An 18,149-nucleotide genomic window follows, 5' to 3' on the forward strand; every position below is an offset into this window, starting at 1 on the left:
CAAATACTTCAGTGACAGCCTCCTATACACATAAATAGGCACCGATACATGTAAAACAATGATCAAATAAATTGAGATTTTTACATGCATGTGAATGATAAACATTTTAGTAAATCCATCAGTAAACTAATATAAGATGAGATTTCTTAACCAGCCCAAAAATTAAATCTTTAACAAGAAAAAATTTATATGAATATGTTGAAACAGCCCTTAGTTAAGTATTTCAAGTTTAGTTTAACAGTAGGACCAAACAGTAAGGTGCAGAGCAATGAACCTGCTATAATTACATCCTCTATTAATAGTTTGAAATTACATACTTTATACAATTCTCATAAAAAAGTGACACATTCACATGTGGATAAATATACAAGGCATTCAGACAACAGTTTACTTAGGTGTACATGTAATGGAAGTTTTCAATTTCTTTATTTTTCCCACCCTAATCAAATAAAAAATGGAAAAAAAATATATTCAGTATCCTTTGATCACTCAAGAAGGTTTAGTTTGCTGTTTGTTTTCCTTAACTGTGCTCTCCAAGGAATGATTTGGGGATTCTCTTCTTCAATACAGATCTCCTTGCCAATTTTTTCATGATTTCCATTGTGAATTTCACCTTTATCATGCTCGTGAGTTTTTGATGCCTCAGGCCTATCATTTTCCTTGTCATTCTCTCCATTTGTGCAGGCTACATGGGTAGTCTTGACTGTCTCAGTTACATGAGTTTCACCGCCACCTGATATTCCATTAGCAATGCTAGGTCTGAAAAGATTTCCCCAAAAAAAGACAAGGGTTGCTTACAATTGCTGTAAAAACTTTTGTAAGTTAAAATACCTATTGAAGCAGCTGTTTGGAATGTGAGTTAGGCAGCTTACTCAAGTTAGATCAATTGTGACCACCAATTTTTCTGAAAGATGATGTCCTTACCATAAATTTCTTTCAGTAGTTTAATCTTAACTGAGCTCTTAAAATATAGACCTTGCCATTTGACTAAAAATCCCATCTCCTTAGTATAGGTTGTTGTTTCCACAACTCAGCACATTACATATAATTACAAACACTAGGTACTTAAATTTGTTTCACTGGTGACATGACAAGGTTTAACTATTTTCTGACACTTAGTAAGGTTACAAGCATTCACTGATTATGGTGTATAGATTCATTAAAGTTAAGTTAAAAAGGGATCTAGAAACATAAATCAAGGCTCAATAATCATGGATCAATGTAAATATGTGATTGGCGATATGCACTTTAATATTACATCCTCCAGTCTTCAGAGAGCCATTCACAACTTGATGATAAAACCATGATTATTTTAGTCCTTTGTCCCTCGATATCATTTAATGGGATTCTACTGAAATCATTCTACTACTATTGACATATATAAATGAGCATGTTCTTTAGCAGGTCATAATGTCGCAGATATGCCTATTTTTTTATCTTCATAAGATTAATTCAGCTAATGTTGTTTGCTTTAGTTAATTGATGATTTAGTGACACTATTGAGGTTTCAAGAGATGTAACCTGCCACTATAGGCATGCTTCACATTTTCTTATTGAATTGGTCGTTTTGAATTTCTATCTCCCATTTTTAAACAAATAGGCCAATGTCTAAAGGATAATACATAATCATAAATTAGACACATTTCAAGTTTTAAAATGGGGATAAATATTTCATTCCTCCAACACAGAACCCACCCACAGTTGAGTTATAAATTTTATTGAACCACGTCGACAGCATGTTAAAAAATGTAGTTTACATCAGGTTTTAATTTTGTTCAGTGGCATTACAACTGCTCAGTTCAAGAACAGTATAGCAAAGTATGTAACCCTGGAAAAATGAATTAAAATTCTAGCCAATAATTAATGCTGCTTCTCCATTTGTTTAAAGTGATTTACCATGGAAATCAAATGTAAATTAACGTGGAAAAATAGTAACTGATAACCAGCTGGATAATTGAAACACCCATTTAGTTAATGGAGCTCAGAGAAATAACAGGAAATAAGCATGACTGCACTAGGATCTAGGATGAAAGAGTAGGTCAAGGTGAAATTCAAGTTAGCAGCTCCCTTATTTCTTTGCATATAACACTAAAACTGAATATAAGATCTACTTTTGGCGATTTTTCGTTTAATTAATTTTTAGGTACAATAAATAAAAGCGTATATTCATATTTTTGGCAATAATATTTTTTACATCCGCATTTTATCTATTTTCAGCCATTGGAAACATATAGTGAGCTCTTGTTATGTTAACTTGCAAATACATTGCCCACTAAAAGGCATCTCCATATTTGAAAATTTAACCCAAGTATGACAAGATACACACTCAGGTTTCATTTTAAATAAAATATTAATTTGCTTTGATTTATCAATGTGAAGAAGTAGAATTCCATGCAGTAAGCGTAAGGGCAGTTGTTTTTATGAGTGAATATTGTTTTGTCCCAACTATTCACTTTCCCATCAAAAACATCAATTTTTCTATTCTGCTTCATTCATGAATGAAGTTCCTTGAGATATTGAAAATCAGGGATTTGGTATAATTTCAAATAATTCAATTGGACCCTTTGAATAAGATTCATCAAATTTGAATCAATGACAGTAATAATTAATACTGAATTAAGTTAAGCGGTGAAATCAAAAGTTTAATAGGGTGTGAGTAGGTATTTCATATTTTCATTTAAATCAATATTTTAGTTATGTACTTACAATATTAATGCATATTTACATGTTGTGGAAAGTAATTAGTGCCTAATGGTAGCCAACACAACTATGGCAAAGTAATTGTTATTTGATAAAATTATATTTTTTACTTAATCTGACCATTATTAGTTTATTGCAGTGATATTAATGGTAAAGTATTTTAGAGCTAATAAATATTAAGAGATGTTTTAACGAGATTGTTTGTTTTAATGCTGATTCGTATGACCCTGCACTAAAATGCAGCTGAGTAAGATAGCCTGGTCAAAAATAAAGAAGATTAAGAAAATGACATAAATAATCAAGCACAAGGCTTTTAAGAGAAGTACTGAAAAATGTTGGGCATTGGTTAGAAAAAAATCAAATAAACATGAAATAAGGTATTATATGGTGTAAAAACTCTGAAACTTTGGTATCACACAAGACAATTTTGCTAAGAGTGCATGAGAAGTGTGAAATAAGCATGAATAAAAACTTCAAACTTTTATCTCAATGATGTACCGTAAGTATTTTAGAAGCATGAAAGAAGAATACTTGGGTGGAAAAAATGGTGAAAACACTGAATAACATATACCTCCTCCATAGAATAGAATACGACTTTCACTCCTTATCTGCAAAGTTGAGTAATAAGCATTCAGCATCTCTCTTTGGTTTATGCCATATGCCAAAAATGTGTAGGGAGTGTTCAGTGAAGGATTAAATAAGTTTGGATAACCTTTTTTAGATGCTTATTCCATTCATTTTTGCTGTAGAATTTACATGTATTTGCTTTGGCTTTCACATGATTGTGTCTTGGCCATCATAATGGTGATATGTGAATTTTTAAATGCAATATGTATATATTGTGAGATTACCTTGTTATGTGTTATCAAATTTTGTTATAATTATAGCATTGTAGACTGTTTAAAATACTGCCGTAAATAATTACCAGCCTAATGATTTTTATGCCAAAAATATAACCAATGGAAATAAACCATACAATTACTATTAGTAAAGTGTCAAATCATTATGATTTGTATGTTTTGTACATTATGTCACATTTACAGCAAAGACCTATTAATGCGTAAAAGTTATGACCTACCTAATCTTCGTCGATCTGTTTGAATGAGTAGACCACAAGCTTTACCATCTCCGTAGAATTTTTTAGCATGCCCCCAGTTATAAAAGTGGATTTTTCACTTGTTCATTTTACTACAAAGTTGCATTTATGTTTTTAAACAATTGGAACAAACTACCTCTTGTAAAATGTACACAATCAACAAATCTCAAATATGTAGTGAAAGTCTCTCAACCATTGCCAAGGCATCCAATTTAGATGATTTTCCAATAATTTGTGACTAAGCTATTAAAATGAATATGTGTAGCACAGCTCCAAAAACCATGTGACTCTTATTTCATACTCATATTATTAAGGATGGGATAGCTTTTGTGTGGTAGGTACCTAGATATACCTAACACAGCTATCACCATACCAGGTCTGTTCAAAAAGTTTCCAAACATTATGGTTTTTGAAATGTAATGAAATAATTGACTTTGTAATTCCACACACTTTTTGTGCGAAAAGTGTTTGGAATTACAAAGTCAATTATTTCATTACATTTCAATATGTTATGCAAATTCCATAAAGTTACGCCTGAGACAACAAATTTTATTATAATTTTTGATTCATGTTATAAATAGTGTACATTTTTCATTTGATACAATTTTATTAACCCCTCAACGTGGTTCTCAGTATGTGATACGTTGCATTCGGCAGGGCCTATTCGTAGATCAACGTACGCTGTAGGCTCCACATTGCTCCTTTTGTTTTGAATGGTTATTTTTAAAATCAATATTTAAAAAGACATAAATTATTTTCAACAATGCTGCAACAGGGGGAGAATATATAAAAATTAAAGGTGGGCGAGTGGGTCTCAAGCATTTAAATACTTATGCCGGTCTATTGCCAGCTTGTTAAATAATCGCACATATTGTTTACATATATAACCTTTCAATCTCTTTTACAAAAACTAAGCCAAATTATTAATTTTCATGCTTTAAATATCCCCAAAAATGTTAATAAAGATAATTTTTTTGGCTTAAAAACTATTCTGCCAACCTTTTCATTAACTGTTTTCATTGATATTTGAACAGAAACCTGGATTTTTGGTTCTACATCTGTTTTTGATGAAGTGATAAAGTTATTTTTAGGATTATCCAATTAAGTCTGGTTGTTAAAACTTTAATTTTTTTCTTATTTAGATACCTTTTTCACAAAGATTCTTACTGCATCTGAACATTTGTATCTATTATAACCCCGGAAAAGAGAATAATTTATAGCAATTTAATCCATGAGAATAATTAATAATAATTGGCTGAATTGCCAATCACAAATGAAAATAAAGCTTGCTGAACTCGAAGACGCTACATGAAAGTACCTTGCAAGCCAAGTTTAACATTTATGAGGGGCATATATGATTTTATGGTGAATAATTGCAGCATAAAAAGGAAGGGGACGGTAATGCCAGGGAAATTTGATGTAATTACGATGTAAATTTACATAAGACATTAAATGTGTATAACCAGACATTTGAGGAACAAATTTAAAAAAAACATAAAGTTATCAACCAGGAGGTCGGTTTGAAGGGTGCTGTTAGAGTTCACTTGATGCTCAGCGCTAATGGCAGTTGATTTTCACAGAACAGGGTAGGGGGGCCAGATCTTTTCCCTGTCCCACCCATGGTTTCCCAGGAATTTCTGCTACCCAATAAAACATATTCAGGTGAAGCTGAGGGAGTCCAGAGAGGAATCAAACCTGGGCCCTCCTGTCAGTAGTCCAACACTCTCCTGCTAAACTACGTGGACAGAGTATTTATAAAAAATATATACAGCCGTAATGCATATGTTACACAAGAAGAAGACGATCATGTTAATACCATTTAAAGTAGATGTATTACTGCGGCATTATGCATTGCATCATATATAGGACTCTTAATCTACGCATTAGGGATACTTTATGAATGTTTGCTATGGATAAAAAATTAGAATTTTTCGGTGGACTAATGGCAAACTTGTATTATTAGTACAAGGAATGTCTTTTGGAAACCAAAATTTTGGAAGATATAAATACAAATATGAAACAATTTGCAGAGATTTTTATCATAAAGTTTAGGAAGAATACTGGGTTTATTATATCATGTACGTATGGACTTAATATATATATAGATTCATAGTCAATTCCCACGTACTGTGGGAATTGAAATTTATCTTTTGGAACCTAAACTGGCTGTATTTTCATAATGCTTTCATCATCTTTCAATTTTCTTTTAAGTATTGAAGCGCAAAGCTTGATGGGTTGATAAATGAAACAGAGAACATTTCAGGCTTATAATATAAGAATTCAACAATACAAACTGAAACCGCCTCCAGAATTAACTGATAGCAGAAACAGATACACAGATATCAGACCAAAGCATTTCATTTCGATTTTGCATTACATTTACTAGCTAGAATAAATAGCTGTGAAATGGCAACTGTTTATTATCAAAATATTGTCCCACCAGTTATATTCAAAGTTAACACTTCATGACATAAATATTTAGGAGGATAAACAGAATCAATTGTTTGCTAATTATGAAAGTGGAAGAATGTAGTATCTTTATACATATATCATTTCTACGTTAGGAGATTCTCCATCTCTTTGTTTATTTCAATATTTTTGTATATAAAATACCCTTCTGTTTTGGTGTAACTTATGAACTCGTCATGTATTACCAAGAAAATGTAGGTGAGGGCTATAAGCCTAAGGTAGCTATAAGGAAAAATACATGAAGAAAATGTTGAAATAAAATATAGGTTTTTATGATAGGTATTTAAGCTATCCAAATAAAATTGCTTTTTTCGTTTTATCTCTGAAAAACACATACTGTACAACATTATAGCTAAGGTGGGAAATACTCCATTGATGAATTCGAACAGAGACTAAAATTTCTTTATAACTTTAAGTTTTCATGTGCTGTTAAGTAAAATATATTTGGTTTTGTTCATTCTGCTAGTGTTTTGTAGGTATTTTATTCACCCATTATCACTACCCTTCATTTTAAGATCATTTAAAACTTAATGAATTTCAAATTTAATTGTAAAAGAGATGTGTAAAAATGCACTTATTTTACAGTAATGATAAGAGTTAAATATACAATGCATAAGCTAAAGGAATTACAGTCAGGCCACCAAAATGGTGATTAGTTTCATGTTATCTTGGCTGACTTGTAATGAGGTTGACTATATTCATGCTTTTAGTACAGAAAAATGTAAGACAGGATTTGGACAAGAAGCACATTAGCCCCCATCAGAGTTTTACTAGTTATTTAAACAATGGGAAAGGAGATTCTGAATGGATAGTGACAGAGAGAATGAAAGACAAGTTCTCTGTTTTTGTCTGATTTGAATGATGGTCTTTAATAAAGTACTCTATTTCACAGGAAGGGTTTTGTTATCCCTCATACAAGTGGTGACTTACCCAATCTCCATTCTTAAATACTCTCAATCCTCTGGGACAAAAAACTGAAACTTCGACTCTGTTTCTGATTGGCATTAAACAGTATAAAGTTTTTGTGATTTTTTGGATGTATCATATTCCCCGGCCCATAAGATGCACTTTTTTAAATAAAAAATATGGTCTAGAATCAGCCTGCGTCTTATGAGCCAGGGGTACATGGGAATGATTTGGACCTATAAACACAAGTTGATTTGCTGGAAAAGCACTTACTATTACACAGATTTTTCTAAGGCAGGCATAGAAAATGGTAATCATTATTACAAATGCCTATTATATCACTGCTTTGAGTCAGCAGTAAGCAACAGTGTTAAAAGAAGAATAATTTCATCTTTTTTGCCTGACAAGTATTTTTTTGTAAATTCTGGCCTGAGAAATTGAGGTGTGTCTTATGCGTCAGGAAATATGGTAAGTAATAAGCATTCAAATAAATTCTAATCACCAAGTTATTCAATCATCACCATTTAAGCATACGATGTGGAAAAATTTGAAAAATCTTTTTTACAACTTTGGAGCTTTCTTATGCTATCATTCATAAATACAGAATGATGATTTAGGGATCATACCATAAGTAAACAATAACCCTTCCACCACATCTAACTCTTTGTTATTTACCTAATCATGTTGCCCTAAACCAATGTAAAGTTCATATCTTGAACGATTTCTTAGAAAAGGTGAGAGTTAATAAAAATAAATTGTAATTAATGCCAAAATTATTTAATTTATATTTAAAGATGGGATTAGGGAGAGGGGATAAGGCCCCATTAAATAAAAGGTAAACTTTAACTGAACTTGTGGAGGCTGAGTCTACTATGCATGTTCATTCACAGTCACACACTTAACAAACATATTGTCTATGCTCACAGAAATGAATTAATTCAGGAGTTAGAATCATAACTGACTTTGTGTGTGAAAGTTGCATTACCTCAATTCCAAGTTCAGTGCTTGAAAAAGGCTTCTGAAATTATTACCTTCCGTAATAACTTTAACTCATAATGGGATTTGGATCAACTTCCACCATCATCTTTACTGCAGTTATGGATGGTTTCCTTTGTCTAAATTGGTGTTCAATCAAACTAAGGAAATAAAAAGAATTCAAGGTGGGCAAGTGTGATCTTCTAACGAGGAGTTATTATTTGTTCACTGAGTGAAGGTGCATATGTAATATATATATCAGATACACTTTGTTCGAAGAATGAGTCACTACTTTGCAACATTTAGCCTTTTGGTTCGTGAACCATATGCTAATGAAATACATTCTGAAGTTCATCTCGTGGTAGTCTTTTTTAGTGTATTTTGATTTCCTACAGATTGCTCCTAGAATACGCACATTTTAAGTCTTAGGGGAGTAGGTTTTCTTGAATTCATTTATTTATTGATTATACTTTTTTAGTTTGAAATTATGCAAATATGAACATTATATTTTGGTTTTCTTAGGGGTGTTAGGTGCATTTTCTCTATCATAGCCATGCATTCTGAACCACTGGGGCATGTACAATCTCACACATTGGGGAAAGTGCAATCCTGAGTCAAATAATACATTTAAATCATTTTGTTTAAACTTGTTTAGTTCCTGTATATTCTTCAATAATATTTCTTTTTGTTCTCTTATCTATCTTATATTCATGCTTTAAGAAAGTTTTAACTAATTGCTTTAGAAAAAATTCATATTAATAGAACAGTTCAACATAAAATCATATTTGAATAGGCATTGTAAAGCTAAAAGTTGGAAGAAATTGCACTTACCCCATTTTAATAATTATGGCAGTAAGTAGCCTAGTACAACAAAAATACACACTTTCCCTGTTAATGAGGGGAAAAAAGGACCATCTGGTATGATTTAGTCAAAAAATGATAGAAGATTATAATATCAGATCATAAAATGGAAATCAAATAACGTTACTTAGTCAAGTGAAAATCAAAATAGTTACATATCAAGTTTGCCACACATAGGTAGTCCAAATAGAAATAGGAGTTAGTTTAAATGGATAAAAGCTCTTTTGAGTTTACACGTACCTATTCTTACCAACAAATATTTTCATACAATCAACTAAAAGGTGGGTCTTTTTTCAATGTTTGACATTAATTATACTCTCAGTTTTCTGCTGCTTCGATGTGCTAAGCTACTTGAACTTTGAGTTTCCCTCCACATTTCATTCTTTTGTTCAAGGCACTTTTTCTAGTCATCTTGCTGATGTAATGTGCATAGGTTAAAAGTGAGTGGAAAGTGACAGGATGGCTGTGGAATCTGTCATCAACAAAAGACAACACAATGCAGAGGAAACCCCAAAAGATGAATGGTTAGCTTTATATCTTTGACATTGAATATTGAATTTGCTATTTTTTTGAGTATAATAATCAAACAGCAATTTGTATATCCATTTACTTTGGGGGATCGAGATGGTGCGGGGGCTAACGTACTGGCTTCCCACCCAGAGGGCGCGGGTTCAAATCCCGGCGGTGTTGAATATTTTTCAGAGGTATCTCGATCCCTACTTGAGGTGCTTTGTGGAGGGCACTTTGGGTGAGTACGCCGTCCGTCGGATGGGACGTTAAACTGCGGACCCCTTGGCGCCTTTCGTAAAGAGTAGGCTAATGCCGACGCCGGGTTTCTCTCCACCCTTCATCCTTTCCTGCCCATCCCCTATGGCGCAAATGACCTCAGCTGTCGGTCGCCTCCCCTAAAAACTACTACTTCCATTTACTTCCAACTAAGGATTAATATTTATATCATTAGTTTAATCACGGACAACAACATTTTAGCACTGTCAAAATTTTGGCAGAAAAATTTGTAAAAACATGGCTTATGGTATCGTTTATTCCAGCCCAAACTGCTGTTCTTAATAAGGGCACATGTCAAAAAAGATTTTAGGATGAAAAGAAAACTGCTTTATGCTAAGTCACAGGTATCATTGAGTGAAAAATTTAATGCCAATATGTGGATAAGAGAAATGGTTTCATTGTTAGGAAAAGTAGACAAGGATCTGAAATAATAGATTTGAAAACATTGTGCTGGAGATAAGTTTTGAAAAAAAGTGGACATAACAGAAAAATGAGGACATATCCATACCAGAGATTAGAAAATAGAGTGAATTAAGGAGTGTTGGGTAGTAGAACATAATATGAACCTAGCTGAGACAAGGAATTTGGAAAGAGCATAGTGGAAGAGAGAATACATAGGCAGATAAATGATAAAAGGGGCAAGAGAGGAATAACTTAAAACAGATCTTGCTTGTTGTAGATATCATGGAATGGGATTAAAAAGGATGGCCATGCTAAAATTGAGAAATTTTAACAAAACTGCTGTGATCTTACTTCTTCTGTTGTGGAGTTGACTTGGTTAAAGCTGCAGTCTCTGTTCCACATGGGCCTTGCTTAGAAGCAAGTAGGTGTCTTTTCCAGACTGGAATTGATTGCAACCTCCTTTCTTCAGCTGCCCTCTGTACTTCCTCAGCGGCTTCTCTCCTTGCCTTTTCAGCTGCTTTTCGGGCCATCATCTGACGCTTCCATTGCGGTATAACATTTCCTGCAGCATCTTGCTCTGGTATCTGGATGATAGAATTGTTTGAGTCAGAAATAACTTGAAGAATATGGACATGAGTGAACCTTTATTCTCAGTTCATTGTTTTCTTGTACTTGTTGGATCCCAGTAAGTCTTTGCTTTTCATCTTGTTTCTGAAAGGACTAACCACCACACCTTGTATAAATTAAATGCCTGAAATAGGTCCTGAGCACAAAATCATTTATCTAGCTGGTGAACATTAATTCTTTTTTTCATAGGTGCTTAGGGAAGCACACATTCAGATACCTACACACACATTTCCTTGATTGTTCTAAATGGGACAAACAATCATTCATATTGATAAAACCTAAAAACATGATATTAACTTATGCAAGAAAAAATGTAGGTACTTTTTAAAAATTTTTCAGCTATGTGTATCTGTATACACCCATCACAATTTACAGAAATATTGTACTTCTGTTTCAACCATAGCCTGAGCATTCTTTGATTGTTACATTCCTAGAACATGTCCAATTTGAAATATTTTCATGTTTCTCAATCTCCTGGTCCACCAGTATATAATTCAGGAGATTTTAGTACAGTTATTAAATTAAGGGATAAGTAGGGCTTAGCACTAAATATCAAATCAAATTAAATATACATTTAAAACTTAATTATTATATTTAATTTACAAATTACAGAATTTTCAAGATTGGTTGAATGTTAAAAAATAAATTTGCTTCTCAGAAAAACTTTCATGAACAAATCCTTGTGATATTTACTTTTTGTACAAAGCTATCTGCTGTGAGTTGCTTTGAAATCTCCACAAAGAGTTCCTTTTCATGCAGTTCCTCTTCTTTAGCCTTTTCAACTTTGAGCTTCTTTATCCCAGATATGTCACGTGACATCTTAAGCTCAGCTATCAGGTTCTCTTTTTGGGACTGGAATGCTTGAGTTGGAGCTCCTCCAGATGTGGAGTTGCCTGTAGAATGGATATTGATACTTATGAGTCAGTGGCTCTCCTACTATGCCTGAATATTAAAAGAAGACTCCATACGATCCAAAGGAAAGGAAAATAACATGAAGTTTCTTTTGAAAATAATATATATTATCCATTTATATTGTTTTAAAAGTGATGCCCTCACACACACTTTGATAAACTGATACTAATTAGCATTCTTGTAATCGTTAAATTATTAACAAGGGCATAGCAATATATTTCTTAAAAATTTAAAACATATTCTTCAGTTAGGATTTACAAAATTAATAATTCCATGTCCAGGCACACTTTGATGCCAAATAAAAAAAATATTTAGAAAAAACAAATATGGTCACAATATGGAAATACATGCACAATTTTCCACACGTATGAGAGCATGAGGATAGAAAGATAGAAAGGGAACAGTGCATCACAGGATTTTATAAGTCTTGATTCAGCTTATTTTCACTCTGTTGCGCACTGCTTCTATATCCAGTGAAGCGAAGTTTCACTGTGCAGACAGATGTGATTTGCTAAGATAAATCAAGTCTTAACTCACAGACTAATTGCCTGAAAAGTGAATGAGAGGACGATAGAGATAAGCAAGAAAAACGGAGCACATCAGTAACCTGAATGGCATCCTCCCTGAGATGGACTGTTGCTTTTATCCTCATGGTCTGTGGAAGTTGCTGCACCACATTTGAAACCCGCCGGGAACAATTTACAACAAATGGCAGGAACACACAAAAACACACACTCACTTAGTGCTTTCAGAGGGCCCGAAGTTGACGTCATCGGAGGAGCAGACAGGGTCTTGGTAACCCTCTCAGTGCGACGAAGTTGCACACTGTTGAGGTCGTGGATACTGATGGTAGCCAGAGGCTGCTGCTGTTTTTGTTTGCTGCTCGCGTAAGTGGGACTGGAGGGACGGTCCGGGCTCGCAGGCGACAAGATGCCGGGGAGCGGAGGGGGTGCGGGGCCGCACCCCTGAGTCGCCGCCTCGGTGTCGCCCGCCGCGGCCGCCTCGTCCTCCTCGCCCTCCTCGCTCCCTTCTCGGGAGATCTCGACGTGCGGCATCGCGGCCGAAGAGGACGCTGTTGACGGTGGCGGACTGGCCACGCCGCCCTTCCCTCCGCCGATGCTGCGCAAATACTCCGACGGCTTGATGAGCGCGTTGTCCCCGACGGGAAACTGCGGCGGGATAAAGAGCACGAGTTGCCGATGGACCGGCTGCGGGGCCCTCTGGTGAGTGACGTCGCCGCCCTCTCGGGCCACGGGCGATTCCGCCGGGGCGGCCTCCGTGTTGGCGATGGAAGGCGGTGTCTGCGGGATGGTAGGAAAACCCCCAGCGGGCTGCGGGGGAGGCGGAGGCGGCGGGGGTGGTGGCTGGGACGGAGCCGGCGTCGTCTTCCTGCTGCTGCCTGCGGTCGTGTGAGAGACGGGAATGAGAGCGGCTCGGGTCGATGTCGGGAGAGGGGGCGCAAACAGGGGCGTAGTTGGTGGGGGGGCGACGACTCCGGAGAAAGGGGATGGTCAGCGAGGCGTTGAGCAATGGGGGGTACCGGAGGTGTTGGTTGGGTGCGGTGAGCCTTAAACCTTCAAAAAGCACACGTCCATGAGCATGGGAGTTGGAACACACGGCTGTCGCGCTCCACCGAAGGTGCATAACGAGCTTCTTGCTTTAGGCATGTGGGTCAGAGCGGCGGAGAGCGAGGGAAAGGGGAGAGAGCGGGCCGTGATGGTGGCTATAATAATGGTGTTGGAACTCATCCGACGACACCCTTTTCTCGACTCGCCGGTTTCCATAGGAGTTCACGGGGCGATATAATTAGACGCAGATCCTTTCGACTGACTCCTAGGCTGAGGATTACGGGCGCTGGTTGAATCCATGAAATGCGACTCTGAGAGCGGAATGATTGTTTAGACGACGACTGCAAGACGGAATGAGAAACTTGATTTCCCCTCGAAAACAGCACCCGTCCCTCCTCGAAACCTCAGGGAATTCATGCCTAATTTGACCAAACCCTTTTTTAACTGCGGTGTTCTTAATGGTTATTATTTGTGCGAGGAAGGAAATCAGGAATGAAAAAATAGTTTGGAATCTATTGTAGGCTTCAAAACGGGAGGAAGATGTTGTACATGATGATATTTCATTTCGGGAAGTAAAAGCGAAGCAAGTCAGATGACCGCTGCAACTAATAACGCAGGCAACTTGGTATAACAGTGAGGGGTTGTAGACTGGTTATTTACACCTGGATAATCCAGTCATCCAATCCACTTCTGCCGGAGTGAATGCCCACTTAGCCATGGAGGCTAAATTCAATGAAATACGAATGTTACAGTTACAATTCCACGACTAAGTTAAAAACTATACGCACAAGAGAAACTTGCAAGGGCGTAACACTCTTCTTGTCATTTTCCTTTAATGTAATAAATGCTCTCATTTTTAAATGGTATTAAAATGTAATGAAATGCAAAAACAACATATCATCACCAATGGAAACTACATAGGGTTTTACACACTCTTAACTTTGATAAAGTTGTTCAAGTAGAGGTACAAAAAGGAAGAAAATTGAGGCCAAGAAAAAATGTCTTTTTTTCTAATCGCAACGCTTTCCACTTGCTGGTACATTCACTGATTGTCGATGAAACTTTTGATTTCTCAGAATATCATTTTATTGCAATTTGTGAGGAGATTCTGTATTTCCCTCATCGTTTCGGATATACCTCTAATTCCATGAATGATCTTCCGAATGATCTGCTCATTTGCACGTTTTTAACAGAATCACATTCTCGGAACAACATTCAGCAAATCCAAGTGGTAAGGAAAAAGAGAGATAAGTAATAAATTTTACGTGAGTTTTTCTGTTTGTATTGTCTAAAATTAGGTTTTTTCGCTTTCAATCATTAATAATGTAGGTTTCCTTAAAAGTTTTTTCAAGATTAATTGCTAAGCGATACCATTTATAAGATAACACGTAAATTGATTTCCCAGATTAATCGCAGTGAGTCCACGTTTTATATTAACAAATTGAGAGAAGTGCTACCGGTTCATGGTCCTACACTAACCAACTATCTTGAGTGTTCGACGCATGGCTTCACTAATTATTCGCGAAACGCTTTCTTCTTGTCGACACATTCTATTATTCCCAATGAAATTGGTGGTTGCCGACCCATTCACGAGAAAGGACCTCGCCGATTAGCCGTGCATCACTGTCTTCTGGTGCAGTGTCTGATCCAAACATGAGTTGACTTCGACTAGAGATAATGGGCGTCATCATCTGCCTAACTCCATGGACGACCGCTTTAACGTTTTACATTTCATCGAGCTATATATTTTAAACCAACTACAAAGCACCCTCATCATCATAAATATTTTAATCCGAAGAATGGTTTCACTGCAGCCCTAAATTCTACTCTATTTGGTGTTAAATCCCTCACGTCCTGCAAGACTCTCCGCTTTACGTCCTTCTTAATTTGTCCTGTGATGCAAATGTCTCTTGGTATTCCTCATGGAATCTTCTTTTCAATTCCCCTATTTTTTTCTTAAAATACCCGACCAACTTTAGAAGTCTAAGATTTTCAACATTTTACAAGTTCGGAAAATTGTGAAAATCTTCCTTTCGATGCCTTTTCAACGTCTGATAACAGCCAGAGTGAATCGCGACGTTACAAATAATAATAATTTCAAGAAATTCCTAATAAACCTCCATCTCTGATGCAACAATTTCAGAGTGTAAAAATCATTCGCCTTAACATCTAGTTCCTTTAAAAGCCCCAAAATTTCAGTTTAAGAGGACGCCTCGATAGCTTAAGTGGCTAAAGCACTCGACCGGATGTTGAGGGATCTGGGTTCGTATCCCAGTCAAGGCGAATGATTGTTACACTCTGAAATTGCTGCATTGGAATGCACATTAGCGGATGACTCCGTTAAAAGTTACTGTTGCGGCATCTCCAGCAGTTTCTTTGGAATCTCCACCTCTGATATTCAACGTTCCCACAGTTCAAAATGCTGATTTCTGACAGATTAAAGCAGTATGTACGAGAAAGTGGATTTGATACCACCACACTAACCGTTGCGGGTATTTATCATAGCGGTATGTAACTGGACCCAATAACAGTCGTGCCCTTGCTCGTAAGTTGGAACATGACTGTTATTTTTTCTTACCAACGCCAGTGAGTTGGATTAACCTACGGCTAATTAGGTTTGGAGTGACGTCATGAAACATTTATTGGAGAAATTATCTAGACGATAAAAAAATCTTTTTCCTCTTTATTGATTACAGTGTGACCGCGAGGCCGTTTTCGAAAAAATAATTTCGGATATATCGGACAAATTATCACAAAATAAATGTAAACAAATGGCTAAACTCTTTCATTAAAAATCTATGTAGTCACGCATGCGATGGCATTTTAATCACGAATCCTTGGACTAATTTCACGTAACCTATACATGCAACCATAACATGAGAAATATGAAAACCGTTATCACGCATACACAAAATAGTTTTCTTACTTATCCATTTCAACGTATAATGATAGCATTATTATGCATGTTTTTCGATACGAACTCTGTCCCTGTCTTAAATAAGTTGTATTTTCGCCTTTAAAAATGTTATCTTTGGCGATTTATGTGAAAAAGAGTTTATGAATAACACTAAAATCGATTTCATATACTTCTGAATACCCCATGGTATCTCAACATTCTTCAGTTACTGAGAGTGAAGATTCTATTTTGTGGGTTCAGAAATATCATTTATATTATTTTTAAGAACAAACGCATTGAAAAAGTGGACACAACACACCAAAAAATAATGATTAAAAATATAAAAAAACTAGAATTTCTTCAGTTACTAACCATTTACAATTAATTTTCGGCATTTTAAAAAGGTGACATCGATATCCATCACATTTTTATGTAAAATAGAAACAATCATGAGGTATTAAGTCTGAAACACCTGGTCAACCAATACTGAAGTCAGTAATAAGTAATTACTGAACAATCATTTTTCAAAGGAAAAGGATCGTTCAACTGCAGGTAAATATTATCCGGATCAATAAAATTTCTTTCTGCCAGTAGCTCATTATTAATGTTTTTAATTTAAGATTAAAATATTTGGTATAAACTATTTCCATTCGGGCATATTTTCACGAGGTTGAGTCCGACATAGATCGCTAACCATGAGGCCTTCGTTTTGAAACTGGTGCTACGGAAACCATGGCATTATGAGCCAGGCGTGTGTTCCCAATAAAAAAAGAAAGCTGATTTCTTTCGTTTGAAGCGACTTCGTAGTTCATCTCTAAAGCGAAATGGTATTTTCACTATGCTATGACGTAAAAAAATCGGATATGGGTTTCTTTTGGCGATTGGAGCAGGAAGTCATTTCATGAATGCACAAGGAAATTTTAAATCCGGTGGCAATTTCCCGGAGAGGAGTCAGAATACCCCCGAGTTCACCTCGCCGTATCCCTGATCAAAATATTCTTCAGCAGTTTTAGAGATGTTTTCACTGGAGGTAATTACTAATCTTTAGGCACGTGCCAAAACTCAATATAGACGCTCATTCATTATTACCACAGATAATTATAATTGATTACATCCGGTCTTAGTGAGAAGTCATTATAAAACTTAAACAATGAACCTCAAACTTTACAGATAGATTGTCTTTCTTCCAACTGGAAGTGGCGGGATAGTTCTTCAATCATTAAGCATTGAGTTCATATTCCATGCTCATGGACGGTTTCCTATTACAATGCAGGCTGCTATTCGGCTGAAAAGAGCATAAAAATATTGTGGGATACCTGAATGAATAATTACGTCCAATAACACGTAATTATATCAAATACCAACGACGTGATACGACTAAATTTACGTCTTTCGAGTACATCTTTAAACTGATAACGTTAGCACCGTAATTAGCGTTTCAAATCCAATTCCTTCTGGTAGAATAAAAAATTGGTATGTAGAATCTGCAATTGGCAGCTATATCGGGAAACCAAGTTTTTACGTAACATTTTCAAAATAGAACAATATAGAGCAAAAACATCTTCCGCTATTATTACGCTTTCTTTCCAAAGTATCCCTTACTCTCTCCTGACTTCATATATCCAAGATTACTAGAGAGACGCTAGAGAGAGGGATTTATGATTGACGTTTAACTTCGACAAATCAGGCTTCTGTGTCAATAATGTAGAGAATGGTGAGGATTCGTAAGGGTGGAGAAACAGCCGACGTCAGCCTTGGTAAATTAATTTGTAAGAAAATGTGCAGAGAGGAGAGCTTAGGAATCACGTAATTCTTCTTCACAGAAATTATTTGCACATTGAAATGAAACGCTTCATGGCATAGGAGGTCAGAGAATATTGTGAGAGAGAAAGAGATTCATTCAGAAGTGAGGAAGAAAGGAGAACACCGCGATAGTAATCAAGCTGAGTTA

At 35.8% G+C, this 18,149-nt stretch overlaps 1 protein-coding gene across 1 annotated transcript in view; it reads right to left on the minus strand.

The window, feature by feature from the left end:
* Positions 1-293: 293 nt before the first annotated feature.
* f (espin protein forked) overlaps positions 294-18,149 on the minus strand; it is a 114,060-nt gene continuing 96,204 nt past the window's right edge. The window contains exons 11-14 of the mRNA XM_071583313.1: positions 12,474-13,133; positions 11,516-11,682; positions 10,547-10,779; positions 294-759 (exon numbers count right to left, since the gene is read on the minus strand). Of these exons, the coding sequence (XP_071439414.1) occupies positions 486-759; positions 10,547-10,779; positions 11,516-11,682; positions 12,474-13,133 (1,334 nt within the window). The 3' untranslated portion in view covers positions 294-485. The remainder of the gene's footprint in view (positions 760-10,546; positions 10,780-11,515; positions 11,683-12,473; positions 13,134-18,149) is intronic.

The sequence above is a fragment of the Hetaerina americana genome, unplaced genomic scaffold (genome assembly GCF_022747635.1).
Source record: "Hetaerina americana unplaced genomic scaffold, ioHetAmer1.1.p SCAF_13, whole genome shotgun sequence".
In the NCBI taxonomy this organism is placed as follows: Eukaryota; Metazoa; Arthropoda; class Insecta; order Odonata; family Calopterygidae; genus Hetaerina; species Hetaerina americana.